This window comes from Aythya fuligula, chromosome Z (assembly GCF_009819795.1).
Source record: "Aythya fuligula isolate bAytFul2 chromosome Z, bAytFul2.pri, whole genome shotgun sequence".
NCBI classification, from domain to species: Eukaryota; Metazoa; Chordata; class Aves; order Anseriformes; family Anatidae; genus Aythya; species Aythya fuligula.
This window is the reverse complement of record NC_045593.1, coordinates 78,831,928-78,850,013: the sequence shown is the minus strand read 5'-3', so window position 1 is coordinate 78,850,013 and position 18,086 is coordinate 78,831,928. Positions and strand designations below refer to the sequence as shown.

The 18,086-nt window shown below is 36.9% G+C and overlaps 1 protein-coding gene across 1 annotated transcript in view; it reads left to right on the top strand.

Annotated features, from left to right (window-relative positions):
• Nucleotides 1-16,898, top strand: part of EDIL3 (EGF like repeats and discoidin domains 3) — a 275,384-nt gene extending 258,486 nt beyond the window's left edge. Inside the window, exons 10-11 of the mRNA XM_032206563.1 lie at nt 1,536-1,691; nt 12,781-16,898. Of these exons, the coding sequence (XP_032062454.1) occupies nt 1,536-1,691; nt 12,781-12,930 (306 nt within the window). The 3' untranslated portion in view covers nt 12,931-16,898. The remainder of the gene's footprint in view (nt 1-1,535; nt 1,692-12,780) is intronic.
• The last annotated feature ends 1,188 nt before the right edge of the window (nt 16,899-18,086 follow it).

The window sequence follows — 18,086 nt, the reverse complement described above, 5'->3', positions numbered from 1 at the left end:
ACTCTTGGACTATCTCTGGGAAATGCCATTTTCCATTTACTGTCATGTTTTCTCAGCTTCTAATTTATTCCTTTTCTGGAAAGGATTTCATACTCATTATTTGCTACTTGTCTTCAAGTGTTGGGGCAGATGTCTCCAGTATTCCTTGTCTGATTGCTCTGAACAGTCATTTTTCATCTTCGTTTCTTAAAAATGCATCCTTATACTTCTCCGCATTTTCATCTTTATTGGGTCCAAACTGTAGTACACACAGTGTAAAAGAATTGGCATGACTTCTTACGCGTGTTTATTTTTTCTTCTTTTCTCATTATTAATATCTTGTGCTTTCACAGCTGTTCTTCTCCTTTTCCCTACGTCTTCATTGAAAATTTGGCCTGTTCAGAGGGCTTCAGTTTCCCAAAACTTCAAGACTAGCTCTTCAGAATTTGATCTGCCAAAGATCCTCAATTCTTTCACCTTTTCGTTTGAACTTTTTTTTGGTATAAAAACATATCCCACATCTTCTCTTGAAATTCAGCAATTCTGTCATTTTACTGTAATTTTTTTACTATTAGTCTGTCTAGCCTGATTTAACAGACAATATTGAAAATGCTGACTGTTTCACAGCTATTTATTGTCTGAAATAAATCTATCTCTGTTCTGTTTTCTGGGTTTTATTTTTTAATTTTTATTACTAGCTTAACGCTTTGCAGGAGGATGCGGAATTTAATGTGAAGTTTTACCTTCACATTTCCAGAAAATGTCAGTTCTAATAGGGAACTCTTCCATTCTTCTTCTAAAAATGTTATTAAGTCAATTTATTTCTATTATTCCATTCTGTTCCTTGATCACTTTAAGCCAAGGCATCTAGCCCAGATTTGTTATATTCAGTGTAGAGATCTGGTGCAAAAAAAACTCATCACAAATGTGCAGACCCATGTGAGAGATACATGAAAGCCCAGATTTTTTTAGGCTTTAAGATTTTATTTGAATTTGAATTTTATTTGTGCTATGATTATAAAATAAAAAGCTCCAAAATGTCAGTGCTAAAAGCTAGAGCTTTAGAGGTAGAAAAAGACATACGAGTCTTAAAGAGAGTTCAGTAGGAAATATATGATAGCAAATTTTTAAAAGACTTTATAAAGCACAGTCTCTGTCATTGCAAAGGAAATAGAAAGGAATTGGGGAATCATCCTTTGGCATGCTGTGTTCTGATTAATATGAGCAAAAGGGAACACACTCTGGCGATGAATGTGTTGCAGCGGAGACTGTGCTTTTGTTAGGAATGTGTGTAGCACCTACGACAATCAAAAACAGTACAAGATTGTCCTGTTTGCGCCGTGATGTGGTAAAAACAATGAATAACAAACGGGATACAGAAGTGAATTTCTCTGTCGTCTAACACTAACCTGGAGAATGGAGAAGAAAAGATGTCTTAAATTGTGCCAACATCTCACCTAAAAGAGCAATGCACTGTTTTAATATTTTTTTTTTTGTGATGTGATTTTTGTGTGAAACTGTTCTAATTATGTTCTCCTGTGTCTTGTTTTGTTTAGGTCGACCTTCTTGTCCCTACAAAGGTCACTGGCATAATTACTCAAGGAGCTAAAGATTTTGGTCATGTCCAGTTTGTGGGATCGTACAAGCTTGCTTACAGTAATGATGGGGAGCGCTGGATAATATACCAGGATGAAAAACAAAAGAAGGATAAGGTAAAGCAAAGAGAAAAATGATATTGTGGTTGCATATAGGGTAGTAATGCCTGGAGTAATTTCAGTGCTGGAAGCCTGTAGATTATTACACAATGCTTGCTTTATGGGGTTGCTATGCATAGGGTCCCACAGATAAAAGTAAAGGTGAATAAAAAAGGGTCGTATAACACAGTGACATTCACAGTGCAATAATGTCATACCTATCAGTGCAATGCACCTGATTTAATGCTGTTAAATATGGGGCATAAAACTTTACAGTTCTCCATTTATTGAAATTATTTCTTCCTTAAACTCTACAGAAGAAGGTATATAAATAGCAGTTTATTTGTATATTTGAAAACAGTGTCTCAGTGCATATTCTTGTAAGTGTGCACTATTTTCTATAATTTTCTGTGAAGCACATCTTTAATGCACCTCATTACCTAGCCATTTTCTCTCTCTCTCTCTTTTTTTTTTTTTTTTTTTTTTTTTTTTTTTAATGAAATTATTCACTCTAGGGCTTCAAATACCCAATGGAAAGATTATTTTTATTACACTATTAAAAGAATACAAAACATAAAAACTTTCATAACTTCCTTTGCAAACATTTAATGGGAGGTGTAAAGAAAGTATAGGTTTCCTGATTGATTTACTTAGAAGCAATTAACTTTTCTCTTGTTATTTAGGATATTATTCATTATACATTTCCTTTAAACTGTATAACACTTTTATACTGTGAAAACCTGAACACATATGCATTGCTTAAGGGATACATTAAGAAAGCTGGCAAAATGTGAATTATTTATTAAATATATTAGTGGGATTATGTCTAATTGAATCAAAATGTACATTAATAAAAATACCAGATGGCTGATATGTCTGACATATATGTCTCATACCTGGTGGTTTTAACATCTATATTATCGGAGTAATAAATATTTCCACTTGTACTTATTTTTCTTAGAATAAAAGAAAGAGTATTTTTATATAGGTTAATTCAATATTTATTTATTTATTTATTAGGTAATGAGAAGGCTTTTGATATGCATTGATCTATGTTGCATGAGTACAAGCAGATCTGCTGATGAGGGGTTAGACAGCAGCATCTCTTAATTTTTACTGATTTTATCTGATTGATCGTATATATAGTCATTTATTAGTGTAAGCTATCCTGCATTACTGGGTTAAATATGTACATATGTACATAACTTCATGTGTGCATAGAAATGTTATGTTTGTAAGAGGATTATTATTAAAAGATGACACTGTCAAGTCACAAGCAGCCAAGTGGCTGCTCTCTGTGGTTCTATCCTTCAACAAGATTTTTCCCCAACAAGTTCTAAAGGTTTTTTAAACGGGAAAAAAAAAAAATCAGCTATTTTAGCCATCCAACAGAGTAGGTCCTGACACCTATGATTGTGGATGTGTCTGGTATAATTGGTTGCCAGATAAAAATTGGAAAGAAACAACTCACCTTTTGTAAACGTACCGTAAATGCATTCAACGTAAATGACAGATAGGCACTTCAGTACTTTGCACACATCCCATTTTAAATCTCTGGCATTTAAAAGCAGAAGTGAAAGATTCACTCTGAAAGAAATGTCTTCTCCAAGCCAAACTTCTGTTATTGAACTGTTGTGTTCATTTTACTGAAAAAGGAAACCTGTGTTCCAGTCTCCAGTGAGAAACACAGTAACAGTCACAAGCAAATCTAAAACAAAATGCAGTCTCACTGTTCCAGTCCACACTTGTTTATAACATTTTCCAAAGTAATTAAATTCTTTCTGCTTTCATCATCAGGTAGATTGTTAATTGCTATATGCACAGTCCGCTATGAACAATGAAAAACTCTTAATCATTGTCTTATTAAAACATCTCCCATCCCATATTAATTAACATCCCTAAGAATAAAATAAATGCATCTTATTATGATTCTTTAACAAATCAAGAGCAATTAAAGGCAGAATGTGATTGAATTCACCTAACTCAAAATCAGAAATTATATCTTCTGAATTTTAATTTGTACAAAGTAAACCAGATCACTGGGTAAGGGTCTAGTCTTCGGTCTTTTGATACACAAACATTAAAAAAAAGTATTTTTACTATTTCCATTTTTTTTTTCAGATGACAAAAGCCATCCAGAGTCTTTCAGAACATTCCAAAAATGCTAGTTGTCAGTGAGCTTGGCATAACTTCATAGGAGGGAGGTTGTTGAGTCTCCTTCTCTGGAGATATTCAAGGTAGGACTGAAAAAGACCTGGAGAGATCACAAGGACATGTACCTCTTGACCTCTCTCACCAATCTCCTCTGAGGTCTTCTGAATAGAAAATGGGATTTAGCAAACCCCAGGTCCTTTACCCTAGGGCAAGTAGTTCTTCCTTGTTTGAACTAAGGTTTAAACTTGCTGGCTTAAAAAGTCAAAACTCTTTATTAAGTCAAGACTTAATTCATTTACTTGTCCTTCACCTGACCAAAGTACAATGCTCATATCATAAACCATTCTTCACCTGAGTATTGTTCAATATGTTCTTAGAAATAGTCAGTGATGAAAATTTTACAGTATCAGCAGTCAAACCCAGTGCTTAAATATCGTTAAAGGTGGAAAGGTTGCATCCTGCAATGCTCTGTCAAAGTACCTCTCTGTCCTCAGAGGACACAAGGAACAGATTTTATCTTCCTTTTTTAACACAGTTTGCTTTGATTGAAGTATGTTAACATCTTTCTTCTCAGCTTCTTCAAGGGAACAAATAATCTTCATTCTTTCAGTCTTCCTTTATATGGTATGCTTTCTCAGCTTCAAATTATTCTTTTGGATTCTGCTTGGACAACCTCTTTTTGAAGCTGGTTTCCCAGACTTGTTGGAGTGTTTCAAATGAGATCTGATTAATATCGAGCCGAAATACTATGTCATCTGTTTTACAATAGATAGACCTATAGATATAGATATAGATAGATTAGAGAGAGGGAGAAAGAGATCTCTGTATGTGCCTTCCTTTACTTGTAACGGCATGTTATTATTTCCTCAGATCCAATTTATAATCTGTGCTAATTTATGTAGTCTTTAGTACAGAACTACTGCCTGCTCTGTCATCTCTGATATTGCTTATCACTTCCTAAGGTTTGGCTTGGTACACACCATTATTCTGGTGTGTACTAATTGCACCATCCATCTCTCCGGTTTGTCAAGACCACTGCAAATTTTGATCCCACCTTCCAAAATGGGAAAAGCTTGGTCACATCTGCACTTTTAACAAACATTTACATTTCTAACCTCCATTTCATTCTGAGAACATATTAATTACATTAAATACCCAAGGCACGGAGCATTATTGAGTAAAACCTTTCATTTTGATGTGAAACCCTTCATCACCACACCAGCCTGGTATACAGTAATAGTGTGCTTTCATGAGGTTTGCCCACTGGTAGTGTGCAGCAGCAAAAATACTGGATGTTCTCTTGCCCACTCCTTTGCAGTGGAGTGACACAAAAGACAAATGAAAAATAAAAACAACCAAAGAAAACACAAGGCTATGCATCATCCATGAGGAGCAGAAGAGAAACAGCATAACTGGTCCTGCCTTAGAGTAGTGCCTTTTCACGACACCCACACCAATTTCTTTTGCTTAAGTAAAGATGTAAGGTTTGGCCCAAAATGGAAGAACATTTCAGAAGAAACTCTGTTTTCACAGCAAAGTGAAGCTTTAAATGTTTTTTGCTGTCCCCTGAAGATACAAAAGGGAGATGAAAGGTAGACACTGGCAACTATCAACAGCAGTGAGAATAAATTATTCATAATTTACCCTTATTCATTCTATTTAATAACTGTGTGTAATGATTTCCTCTGAGAAGGATAGAATATATAGATTTCTGATTTCCCCCACAGGTGATTTACTCATCCTTGTGATCCTTGTCCAGACATCCAATAGTTTAGGAGAAAGATGGTTCCAAAAACTCTCAGAGAAAAGAAGAAAAGATAAAGGAAAAACAACATGTTTTGAAGTCCAAACAAATATGTCATTTTACAAGGAAAAAAAAAAAAAAGAATATCTCACATCCAGAAATTATGGAGATATTTCAGCCTGAAAATAAGGATTTGTGGATGAATATAGTGACTTTAAAGCACATTAACCCTATCTGGTGCTGATCATCTCACTGTTCAGTAGTTTACGGAAAGACTCCAAATGCATCAGCAGATCTTAATGAATTCCTGAAGCTACTCACTTGTGTCTCTTTTTTTACATCATTTGTGAAATTATTGTACAGAGAAAAACAGAGAAACAAACAAACAAAAAAATAGTATCTTGTACTCACAAGTGCACTACCTGCAGCCTATATTTGTTGAAGGTGACCCTTCAACAAATTAGTTGTTTTAAACAGAAGGAAATGTGGTATTCAGTTTTCTTCTTTGCCCAGTAACAAATGGAAATGTTGTTCCAAGAACAGACTCCTGCAGCTCCTGTTTGCCTTTTGCTGTTTCAACTGCCATTGATTTTAGTTCACATCTATGCTAAGCTTCTGTGAATGCAGACTAAAAGTTAGTGGTAGTGGGGGGAAAAGACGAAGAAAAAAAAAAAAAGAAAAACATTTCTTCAATACTTTTCTTGTTCTCTCATTCATTTTAAATAGTTTGTATGAGATCCATTGAAAATATGAATTCTTTTCCTATTCTTTTCACGATGCAAAAAAATAAACAAATTAAATTGCTGGTTGGCAAGTAGGAGGAAGCTACATGTTAGGAAAAGGACCAGAGCTATCTTGTTTTCCTCAACTAGAGGTCAGTAGCTCACTATTTCTACAACGCTAAGGGCAACCAAACCAGATTTGACCTTTTTTTTTTTTTTTGGATCACATTCCAAATGTGATTTATAAATTGCATGACATGCTGTAAGTAACTCAAGGCCAACTGCAGAGTCAAATGGCATTTTATAGGCTGATTTTTAAAATGAGTACATATGTGAAAGTAGTCTAAGGAAGTCTAGCACATTGTAGTATTGTCAATTCTTATTAGCCAACAGATGTGCGAGTAACTGCAGGTAGACAACGGCCACTGGATTTGTGGACAAACTGAAGAACAAGTTATAAGCTATATGCTTTGTGTGTCTCATTAATTGCTATAGGAACAGAAGACAAAAACATACATGTAAGCAAGAAGTTGGATTACCAGGTTTCTGCTAGGTTTTACTGTTTTGTTTTTTTTTTTTTCTTTTTGATGTTGGATTATAATAATACCTGATTTAAATTGATAGATCAAATTCCTATAAACAACCCACATATTCGACATAGCTAAGCAGTAATTGTATTATTATTATTTATATTATTTTTATTTAGTGCTCCTATTTAATATATTATATTTTATTTTAATTTAATAGAATATTTTTAATTTCACTGGGAAAAAATCTCCATTATACTTGATTTTTTTCACCTGAGATGCGACAAGAAACTACCAGTCAGTTAGGTTTCACTGGTTTGTGTGACTGACTGGAAAGGAGAGTGGAAATTTTGCTTACAGCTTAGAATCTGTGGCCCATTTTTCTGTGTGGTGTGGATGGTGTGTTGTGCTTTCCTGGTATTTTGCCTGAAGGAACTTGACTGATGATAAGGCTTGCACAAAGCAAAACAGCCCTATTGAGCATAAACAACATATATCAATATATTGACCCCATGCAAGATCAGGGCAATGTTTCAACACTGTGTCTTGCCTCCCAGGGTCCCTCTGAGTGTTTGTCTAAGTTTTTCAAGCCCTTAGTCTAAATTCTCCACTGGTTTAAATTACAGGTGGCTCCTATTACCTTCAGCTGAGCTAACGTGAATTTCTGTAAACATTTCTTAAAGGAGTTTGGTCTTCAAAATATTTCTCTTTTTGCTTGGCTTTGAACTTTCTATTGTAAATCACTCACAAACTATGTGCAGTGGAGAAAATTCCCATTTAAGTGGAATCAGAAGATATATTGAGTAGAAAAAGAAAAAAGAAAAAAAAATGTGTTAGTATTCTTTACAAGTTTTACATGCCTGGTATCCATTGTGAACTTGAGATAAAAATAATGATCAGGTTACACATAATTTTATTCATAGATTACAAAAATGTAAAAAACAGTCCTTGCACTGGACACTTTTGCCTAGCTATCCATTGCATGCCAACCAGATCCTGACTCTTCAGCCACTCCTGGGCGCTCAGCAAAGAAGAACAGAAGGATGGCTAAGATCAGAAGTGGTGGATCTCCAGCCACCCAAAGAGACTTTCTACATACCAACTGAAAAGGAACAATGTCATTTATCTGCCCTCTAAATCACTACATAAACACAGGTGCATATATCTGCACATTTATTTGTGTATATTAAAAAACTCTGCTCAATCTTTTGTAGAAGCATCTTTCATGGGACTGAATCGTTCTAAAATACAGTCAAATACCTAAATACATCAGTTCGTTTTCTGGTAAGAAATCAGGACATCTTTTACCATCTTTGACCTGGTGTTATTTACTTGTAACTCTTCATGGTGTTCTCTTGTTCTCCAAGAAAAAAAAAATTCAAAGCAACTAAATGTGCTGTTCTTATCTGCAAATTCCCTTTCTTGCTTAAGCAATTTTTTTTTTTTTCAATGAATAGTATTTCTGAAATAATGGAACATCACTATCAAAAATTATTTTTCATGCAGCTTTCTTTTATGTTTGAAGTGAATAGTGTTCCTCTATTTGTCATACCACTGAGATGTAATGCACTGAAGCAAACTCCAGTGGAAGCCATGTCTGGCTACTCTTTAAAATACTCTGCCTCCAATATGAGCAGGATTAACTGGTCCAAGAACCTGTATAAAATACTGTGCACAGAGTAAAACATACAGTTATGGTATAGCAGACGGTATAATGACTGAACCATCTGAAGCTCGCATGCTAAAAGTTTCAGTTCTCTGCTATTACCCAGGAACCTCTGGGTAATAACCTCTGCTATTATCAGGAACCTAGAATGCAAACTTTTCTTATAATTTCAGTTTCTGCAAGAAATGGGATCCAGAAATATCTCTGTGGAGAATCAGGCTCACTGAATTTTCTTGTTCCTTGCACCACAATTCCCCCCGCTGCAGCCATCTGTTAATTAGCCCTGTGGACATGCCATAAAAACAGATGTCCAGCCCCACATTTGGAGCAAGCATTGATTCTAATAATTTCAATTTTCACAAGCTATTCTTCTTCAGATAGTTCTTCTAAAAGTATTCTTCATAAAAGATACATGCAGTTTTCTTTTTAAAAGATGAATCAACTTGCATTGTCTTAATTTGGATTTGTTGCTTATGGCATAAAACACTTAGTTCTAATTAAAAAAATTCAGAGAGTATTTAAAGGCAAGACAACCAAATTGCTTGTTTGACAGTTATAAACAAGATTTATTTAAATTCAGAAATCTTTTTGCAGAGAATATCATTATGTATTTTCCAGGCTTTTGTTCTCTTTTTTTTTTTTCATTAACTGATCATAAAATGTTATCATATATTTTCTATTTTTTTTTTATTTTAATAGCAGCTGTAAGAGACTAAGCTACAGAGGAGCTACATACGTGTGTGGGGTGTGTATGTGTAAACTTAGTGAAGCTTCTGAGTAAATGTTTAGTAAATTTCACCTTTTAAGTATGCAAACTGGCATAAATAGATGTGCCCACTGTAAATAAAAAAAAAAAAAAAAAAAAAAAAAAAAAAAAAAGCATTCTGAAACATGATTGTCAAAAATTAGGAGCTTAAACCCACTTTTACAAACACAGGCACCTGGAGAGGTGGCAGCCACTGTGTTCAGTGAGGCTGAAGCTCTGTCCACAGGAGTGGCCTGCCTCCGTGACAGGGAGCATCCTCTAGCAGATAACCGGAGGAGAAAAAATAATAATGCCATGATTCTTCCCTGGTAATTCTTTCCTAGCCTCCAGCTCTCTTTTACCTATATGTTTAACAGCCCTCAGCTGATCTCACCCTTAACGGCTTATCTGATCTTTACTAATACCTAAAGATTGTGAGAAAGAGTGCCATGGTTTAATTACGTGTTGTGTGGAGAACCATGACCTTTAGGTGACTCATTTGTTTTATTTCACTGGAAGGGGACAGTGCAATATTGTCTGTGATTGATCTTCACTGTGCCATTTATGATTTTATAGACATCCATCATACCTCCTTCCAGTCTCAAGAGGCTTAGTCTATGTGATAATATTCTAACAGGCATCCTTCTGTGCTTGTGACTGTCTTGCTGATTTGCTGTGCTTCACTTCTGCTGATGAAGTTGAGATGAGAGGAGCAGATTTGCACCCACACAGAACTCAAAACGAGCATGTACCCCGGATTTATACACTGCCACATCAGTGACTTGCACTTTGCTTTCTGTTCCTTGCCTAGTATAATTAGCTTGGCTTTGTTTGTTACTGGGCTTTTTTTTATTATTATTATTTTTTTTTATATATGAAAAATTGCATAGAGCTATGTATTAGGTTTGCAATATGAGCTTCTTCAATGCTAATAAACCACTACAGTTTTCAGAGAGGTGTTGTAGAAATGAACTCAAAAACTGAGAAGTGATCATTTATGGTATGACGCTACCAGGTCTTCAAAAGCTTTTAATTGCTTAGTTGGTTCATTTAGTATTGACTGTTTGGCCACAAACAACAAGTAAATAAAGAAAAATTATATTTTTGGCTACAGAAATAGCTTTTTTTCTACCAATAAGTCAATGAACAGATTTTATCCTTTGTCCTCCTTGTTGTATCCAAGTTTCTTGACTCCATTAGTGAATTTATGCTGAGGTAAAGTGAAGAATGGCAAATAACATACTTTTCCCATAATAAATTTGTCATTAGTGCACAACAAAAAATCCCATACTTTTGCTCTTGGAGTGCTGTATTTCATGCTGATCGCATTTGTGGATGCTGGCAAAGCTCTGCTCACTTTCTGATAAATTTATTTCCCTAAAATCCTTATTCTGACCTGGCACTTTGAGTTAATTTCTTGGGACTGGATCTTGAATTTTGAGGAAAGGTAAATTTCAGATTTGCATAAATTGGCCTCCAAAACAGATGAGTTTGGATTTAAATGCTAATGACATCATATGTGTGTTTGTTTTCTTTTCCTGCACTAAGTAAATAGCATAATCCAACTTTTTCCTTTGTTGCTTGGTTTGCATCAGATATTTTCATTTATTTTGCATAGCTGCATGTGGGTATGGATTTTATGTAGCTGTATGTGAGGGCTGTAGATGGGTTCTTCTGGTAAACAAAGACATTTTTTGTTCTAAGCCTTAGTCAAAATGTTATCTCTGAGATAAGTCTTCCATGGGGAAAACAAAAAAAAGAGAATTTTCCAGTACCTCTGCAGCAAGAATTATTTGTAGCTCTGCATTGTTTATCATCTGGCTTGGTAAAAAAATACCAACAGATATATTGCATGCATGCGCAAGAAATCAAATGAAAATCCTTCTACTTCTAATCTTTCTTTGCTGCAGATTGTACATTGGGGGGTGCCACTCTAATTTTAAAAATGAGCTTACTGCCTTTTATTGTATGTTGCATTACAACAAATGAAACTCAAATACAGAAGCAATCTTAGCCAAGCTCTAGCTGATTAATGTAATCAAGACTGTACTCAGGCAACAAAAAATTTTCCTGTCATAAATACATATTTTTTTCCCTTAGAGTCGCAGCACTGATGTTTCTGTGGTCAGTCTGTCTTGCAGTTTTATCTCTCTCTCTTAACTGCTAGGTACTTGAATGCTCCCAACTCTCTATGCTGAGATGCCAGGCGAGGAGGGAAATATATCACTTGTGAAAGAGCAGCACTTGTGGAGTGTACATGTTTTGTTGAAAATGCCAGATTGATAGCACTTGAGAGAAGCTTAAAGACTAAAATAGTGGTTGAGCTTCTTCTGAATTCAACCTCTGACATTTTTCCTAAGAACTTCCAAGAAAATTGTTATTCTGCACTAATTCAGTCATATAAACACTTGTGCAGAAGGTTCATATTCCTTTTCTGCTTGATGCAAATGAAACTCACTCATTTCAAGTTAAAAATCCATCAAATACTGTTTTTGTAAATGGAAAGTGAATCGGCTGACATTTGAAGACACTGAACATTTCCCATATAAACGGAAAATATCTCAGGAGGAAAATCTGATCATTTTGCCAAAAAGTAATACTGTGGCCTTTGAATTTGAATTGTGGCTTTTAGGGGGAAAATCTGTCATTGTTCTAACACAGACAGGAGTTTGGGAACTCACTGATGTATTGGCTAAAACATACTAATGGAAATAATGTCTAAACATTCATTATACTGTGTAAAGATTTTTTTTAAATTAAATTACAAACTTTACTGCTTACCAATGCTATTAATTCATGTAGTATTTTTCAACAAAAGATAGTATCCTTGAGAATCACTAGCTTTATGATGGCTTATGCAGTTGCATCCAAATTACATTTGTGAGTGATAGGGTAAAAATCCTTCTTAACTTTAATTACTAATGTTATTTCATTCAAAACAATAACAGGATCTCCTGAGATTAACTTGACATGATACAAATGCCAAGTAAAAAGATGTTTGATTTTGTAAATGTTAATGGTGCTTCCAACCAAGGACTGAATCCTCAGTGTCATGCAGTGAAATTCCCAGGCCTGAGCCATGACCCCACACAGCTTCTGGGACACATACATGAGGTCATTTCTCTGTAACCTGCCCCACCAGATTTCAGGTTTCTTCTCTCTCCTTTGGCCCCTATTTACAGAGTTTCAGGCACTTGGCTTGCTTTGTCAGGTCCTTTTGGATCCCACGGATATTATTTCATGGAGGTATTTTCCAGGTATCTGGTGTTTTTTTAGAGGACGTTGTTCCCTGTTCTCTGAGAAACACACTGGGTAGATCTTCACGAAGTAGGGATGCAGTTCTGGTTCTGGGCCAGTATTTGTCAGACATCTTATAAAACGCCAACCACGAGGAATAGATGTGGAAAACTCTGTGCAGAGAGGACCAGCCCTTCCTGAACCCAGCAGGTGTCAGGGGGAGAAGGGAGATCTGTCCCAGGCTCCCCTTGCTCACTCAGTCATCACTCAGCACTCACATAGCCACCCATATTCTTGCTGCTTGTCTTCCAGGTGTTCCAGGGTAACTTCGACAATGATACGCACCGTAAGAATGTCATCGACCCCCCAATCTACGCCCGGCACATCCGCATCATCCCATGGTCGTGGTACGGCCGGATCACCCTGCGGTCGGAGCTGCTGGGCTGCACAGAGGAGGACTGACGCGGGGCTCCGCCAGGCCTCACAGCTCTCCACACACCTACCAGTCCCTCCCTAGAAGAAACTGCGCAAAGCCTGTAGGAAGCTGAGTGGGTTTTTCATGACCAAGTGCTCATTTTATGGTAGGCCGCTAGCTGTCTTTCGCAAGGAGGTCTAAGCCTGCCCTTTAAAAGATCCAATCCGATTTTGTCCTTGAAATCTGTTAGTGTTGTCCCTTTAGCTGTGGAATTATCTTTCTAGCTCTCCTTTAAGTTGTTCGCACTAGTTCAAATGTGTTAGGGAAAAACCGCAGCATCCTTTTTACAAGGGAAGAGAAATAGCGTGACAAAGCTTATTTGCAGCTTTAGAAACATTGGGCTGACGAGTTCTCCATAAATCATTCTGTCATCTTACTTGCAAAAAGTGATACTGCAGCTTTTAGCAATAAGTTTACTTGGGGATGACTGCATTATAGTAATTGTGCCTATCAAACACTGTCAGTATTTATGACATATATTTTGGAAAATACTCTATGGTACTGTAAAATACAGTACCTGTGATATTACAAGCTACCTTTCATTATTTTCATCTCAACAGCAGAGTCCATGCAAGTAGCTAAACCCATTTTCCTTCTCAATTTTGCATGCAGTAGACATAACTAACATCTTTTCTGTTCAGTATCACCTTTAATGTTGTTTTCTCTGAAAGAGGTGACCTGTTTGTATACGGAACAAAATCTGCTATCAGTATGTTATGAAGTTAATGAATTTGCCAAAGTGTATTAATTCTGCTTGAGGTGTGCTTTTTCAAGGAGGCTGAGATGAGACTCTGTGGTACCTGAGGATTCTCATCCTCAGTACTCACAAAAGTACAAGCACACAGCACAGCATAAATCCTGAGCCCTTTGGTGACTTGCCCAGGAGTGAGCAACTCTAGATGGAGCTGTATGCGTGATTAATTCCTTCAGAAACCTCCTGAATTTCTGTGAGGAGGCACACATGGGGTGAGGGAATTAGATGCTACAAGATGCACAGGAGGAATGACTCCTGACTCCAGGGAAACCTTCTCACTAGGCTCTTATGTCTTTCATTCAGAAGAATGTGAATGGTCATGTCTTTCTTCACAAGAATGGAGGCAAGAGAAGTTGTAGTTCACCAAATCTGGGCACCTGTTACCCTTTGCTCCCACCTGTGTCGTTGCAGATGATGAGACATGAGGAGGCTGATCTTTGTCATGCTTCATCTGCAGAGATACTTCATACATACTGTGCTGTTTGAACAACAGGATAGTCAGCAAGGGCCCTGGTGTCATAAACAGATTTGAGGAGGGAAAACTGAACAGTGAGGGGGCATGGAGGACACCAGAGGTACAGTTAGGTATTTGATGTCAGGGCAGATCTTGTGGGTCATCGGTGTAAGCTGGGGATGGTCGGCATTGCTACACCTGGCTGTAGAATCTGGAAACAGGACAGGTGGGTGGGCCACATGGCCATGGCCACATGGCCATGGCTCCTTGAAGCAGCTGGTGAGGCAGGGTGGCCAAGCAGCAAGGTGCAAGAGCCTGAGGAAGTGTGCTGCAGTCACAGCTCTGGTACCTGTCTGCTGGGCACTCTTGGGCAAGTGACCTCACCCTCGTGCCTCCGTTTCCCCAGTGGCAGAGGTAACGATACCAACCTTGTGAGGCACTCCTGGTTCCCTAGGCACTAGGTTCTCCATGACTATGCTAGTGTAGCACCAGCATCTGAAAAAAAAAAAAAAAAAAAACTAGGACAAGGAGTGAGGGGGCTTTTTCCTACCTGAAATGATGGCACGTGGGGTCACCTTGTTAATTTCATAACATTTTGATGTGGGGGAAAAAAAAATAAAAAATATATATATACAGCTGCATGTTTTAGCAAATGTCACTGAACTTATTTTTTGTCACTGTTACACTCTCACTGAAACCAAAATGCTGAAGTATGAGCCTGGGTCCTGCTTCCCAGACAAACACCCAACTGGCCCACAGTCTGCAAAGGGCAAAGTTTGCTTTGGAAACAAAACGGTTTGGATTTCAAAACCTGCATTTAATCACACATTCTCCACCACAGACAAAATATATAATCCATTTAACTGTGAAAGACTCTAGATTAGCAGCCAGGAATTTTACATACAAGAATTGGGGATATATTGGTGGCGGTTTTCGGATAGCGTCACTTAAACTGTCACATTTTAACAAACAGAACACCCTGCCTCTCTATAAAATGACTTAATCCTTAAACTGTATTTATACAAGTATTTATTTTATAAGGCTTAGACATTTAAAGACTTCTACAGAAGAGTCTTATAAAGGTGAAAGTATGTGTAAGAAATGTTGAGGTCCTGTGCTACACTGCTAAGTTTGTTCTTTATTTTTTACTTTGTGCTGCATAACAAAAGCCACTAGACTGTTACTGTCTTGTCCGTAACTGTGTTAACAGCATTCCTTAATGATGTATATATGAAGTGGTCTTCAAACATAGTGAGCAATTTTGAAGAGAAAGTCAATCTTGGGGTATTTCTAAAGAGCAAGAAGTTTTGTGAATATTGGAGGACCAGGGCATTCCTACGTTACACACTGCCCATGTTGTGCACGTCAGGCACCTCAAAAAAGAGAATATTTATATTTTTAGGAAGCACACAGTATTTAAAGATGTCCAAAACTATTTTTCAGTTGTGGGAGTGCAATTTACCCTTTATTTATTTATAGATAGGAAGAACACCATGTAGCCATTTAGCTAGTTGACTGTATACCCAAAAAGTGGGAGGCATTTCTGAAAATTAGAGCCCCTAGTTCACAAAGTTATTTTAAAGTTGGTTTGTATTTTTTATTCCCAAGTGATTTTTTTTTCATGGTCATCTTTTGCAACATCAGTTTTGTCTTTGAGTTAATTTGTCTTGTGTTAGTAATTTGATTGTTCCCACTTATCTGCATATAAAAGTAGTGTTGTCATGATACCTAACACAGTTGTTTTGTTTTGCATTAGAGATGAGTAATTTCATCCTTTCACTCTCTGTCAGCTTCCATCTGCCAGCAGCCTTCACAATCTGAAAAGTCCATACATCATGATAAGATGCTCTGATAATTTATCAAAAAAAAAAAACAAACATATAGATGATGCCCTTACACTTTCACCCAATGTGCTGGGACTTTTCCCATTGAGATTGTTTTTAGCTGCCAACAAGCTTTCTTTAAACAGTATTGTGCACCCATAGTACCAAATTGTGCTCCTTCTGTCAGCAGTGTAAATCTGAAATAATTTTTCAGGTTTAACAAAACAGATTTGAGTCAGATATGGTCTGGTGTTACGATTTTTCCCTTTAATTTTATTTTCCTCTCTGTGTGCATGAAAATCATTGACATAAGGGACAAGTGATAAATTAACACAACAGCGGAAGCAATTGTCATCCCCAAAACAGATGTGGATATAGGGAATGTCCCCTTAGGAGGGGATGGAAGAACACTCAGAAATGGTCCTTGGCTTCAATATTAATTGTGACAATGACATTGAACAGGAGTGGAAGTGTTTTCCTAATTAAATTTCACCCTGAACCAGCTAAGTATCTGTAGGCACCTTCCTGCCACTCTGCAAGGTGCTACATTGTTAGCCTGGGAAATCAAGCACAGGTGCAAGGCTTCATTTTATCTATGCTAAGGGCTTATTGTGTTAACTGCCTCTGGTCTTGGGGTTGACTTTCTCTTTCGGAATGGCTGCATACAAATTAGTGTGGGTTTTGAAGACTAAGGATACTAAATGAGTGTATCTTTGCTATACAACAAATATGAACTATAATATTCAGTGCTGGCTTCTGATGTGTCAGTAAGTACAGAAGTGTCTCAGACACAATGACCTTTGCAACCTTTCAAGCTGTGTAATATTCAAATGGTTTTGTATATACTTAAATCATGTAGGATGATGTAAAACCAGTATGACCTTGTCTAGTCTTAAACTTAACAATAAAACTTTTGAAAAATGAGGCCATTTTTGAAGCACTTATATTGCAGTCCCTTGAAACAGATACAACTTATCTCAGACAAACTGACAGCAAATGCAGAGCAGAGATAGAAGGTGGCATTTTCCTGGATTCCTTCATGGGGTCTTTGTGGTAGGTAAGTTTTTTTTCTGGCAAAATCAACCCTGGTGTTCTGCTCCCTTCAATGTGTTCCCTTTGTTCTTCTAGATAAAAAAAGCAAAGGTTTCAATGAGACTAAAAACATTTTTGTACCTTTTCTGCTGTCTAAATGAGCACCAGAAATGTAAACTGACAATTTCATTTCCTTCAAGTCAGATTCCTTGGGATATTTATCAGTTCTTATCCTCTCTTCTGCACTCCTACTTAGGCAAATTAATTTCCATAAAGATAAAAGGTGTCTGCAGTGCAGCCCTGCTGTGAGACTTCCAGCAGGGCTACCAGCACAGGGCCGGTGCTTGCTCACAGTCACGCTTCTCATTCATGCACCTTACTCCGCAGTCTGCTTCCCAGTATTTCTTGCAAACCTGGCCCTATTAATAACCTCTAGAGAAGATCTACTGCAACGCTTGGGAGTGGACCAAGATGGTCATATCTGAAGGTCCAAGCAGTGTTTGAATGAAAAATATTTTCAAAACTTGGGAAACATGGTATGATTTACTATGTCTTATTAATTTCTGAGGAAGATTTAAGGTGGTGCACAGAAAAGCTATTCACTCCCAATTTTAAACACTGAGATTTAAAAAAACTTTCAAGTTTTGTGTACTTAGGAAGGTTGGAGCTTCAGTGGTTTACTCCCTGCTCTGCTAGAATAAGCTCACAGAGGTACATGCTTTACTTTCAACCCCCTTTCAACTTCTGTCCTTCACCAAAAGTTGTCTTTTAAGAGACAAAATCCATCCATGTGTGTGTGCAGACAGTTGGTCTGTCGGCCAGATGTGCAGTCTGAACATTAACAGTGTGCCATATTTCAACAGAAAAGTACCAGAACAGATGTTGTGATTTTTTCCTGATTGCGTATCTCTACCAGACCTAGAAATGAGAACAATATAATGGCACATATAAAGAGCTGATAATACCTTTTGATGAATGGTGGCTGAGTATTAGCACTTCAATTATAGATTTCTGAACATACACATCTTGAATCTTCCTGACTTTTAATTATAAATTGCAACTCTTTCATGAAACACAAGG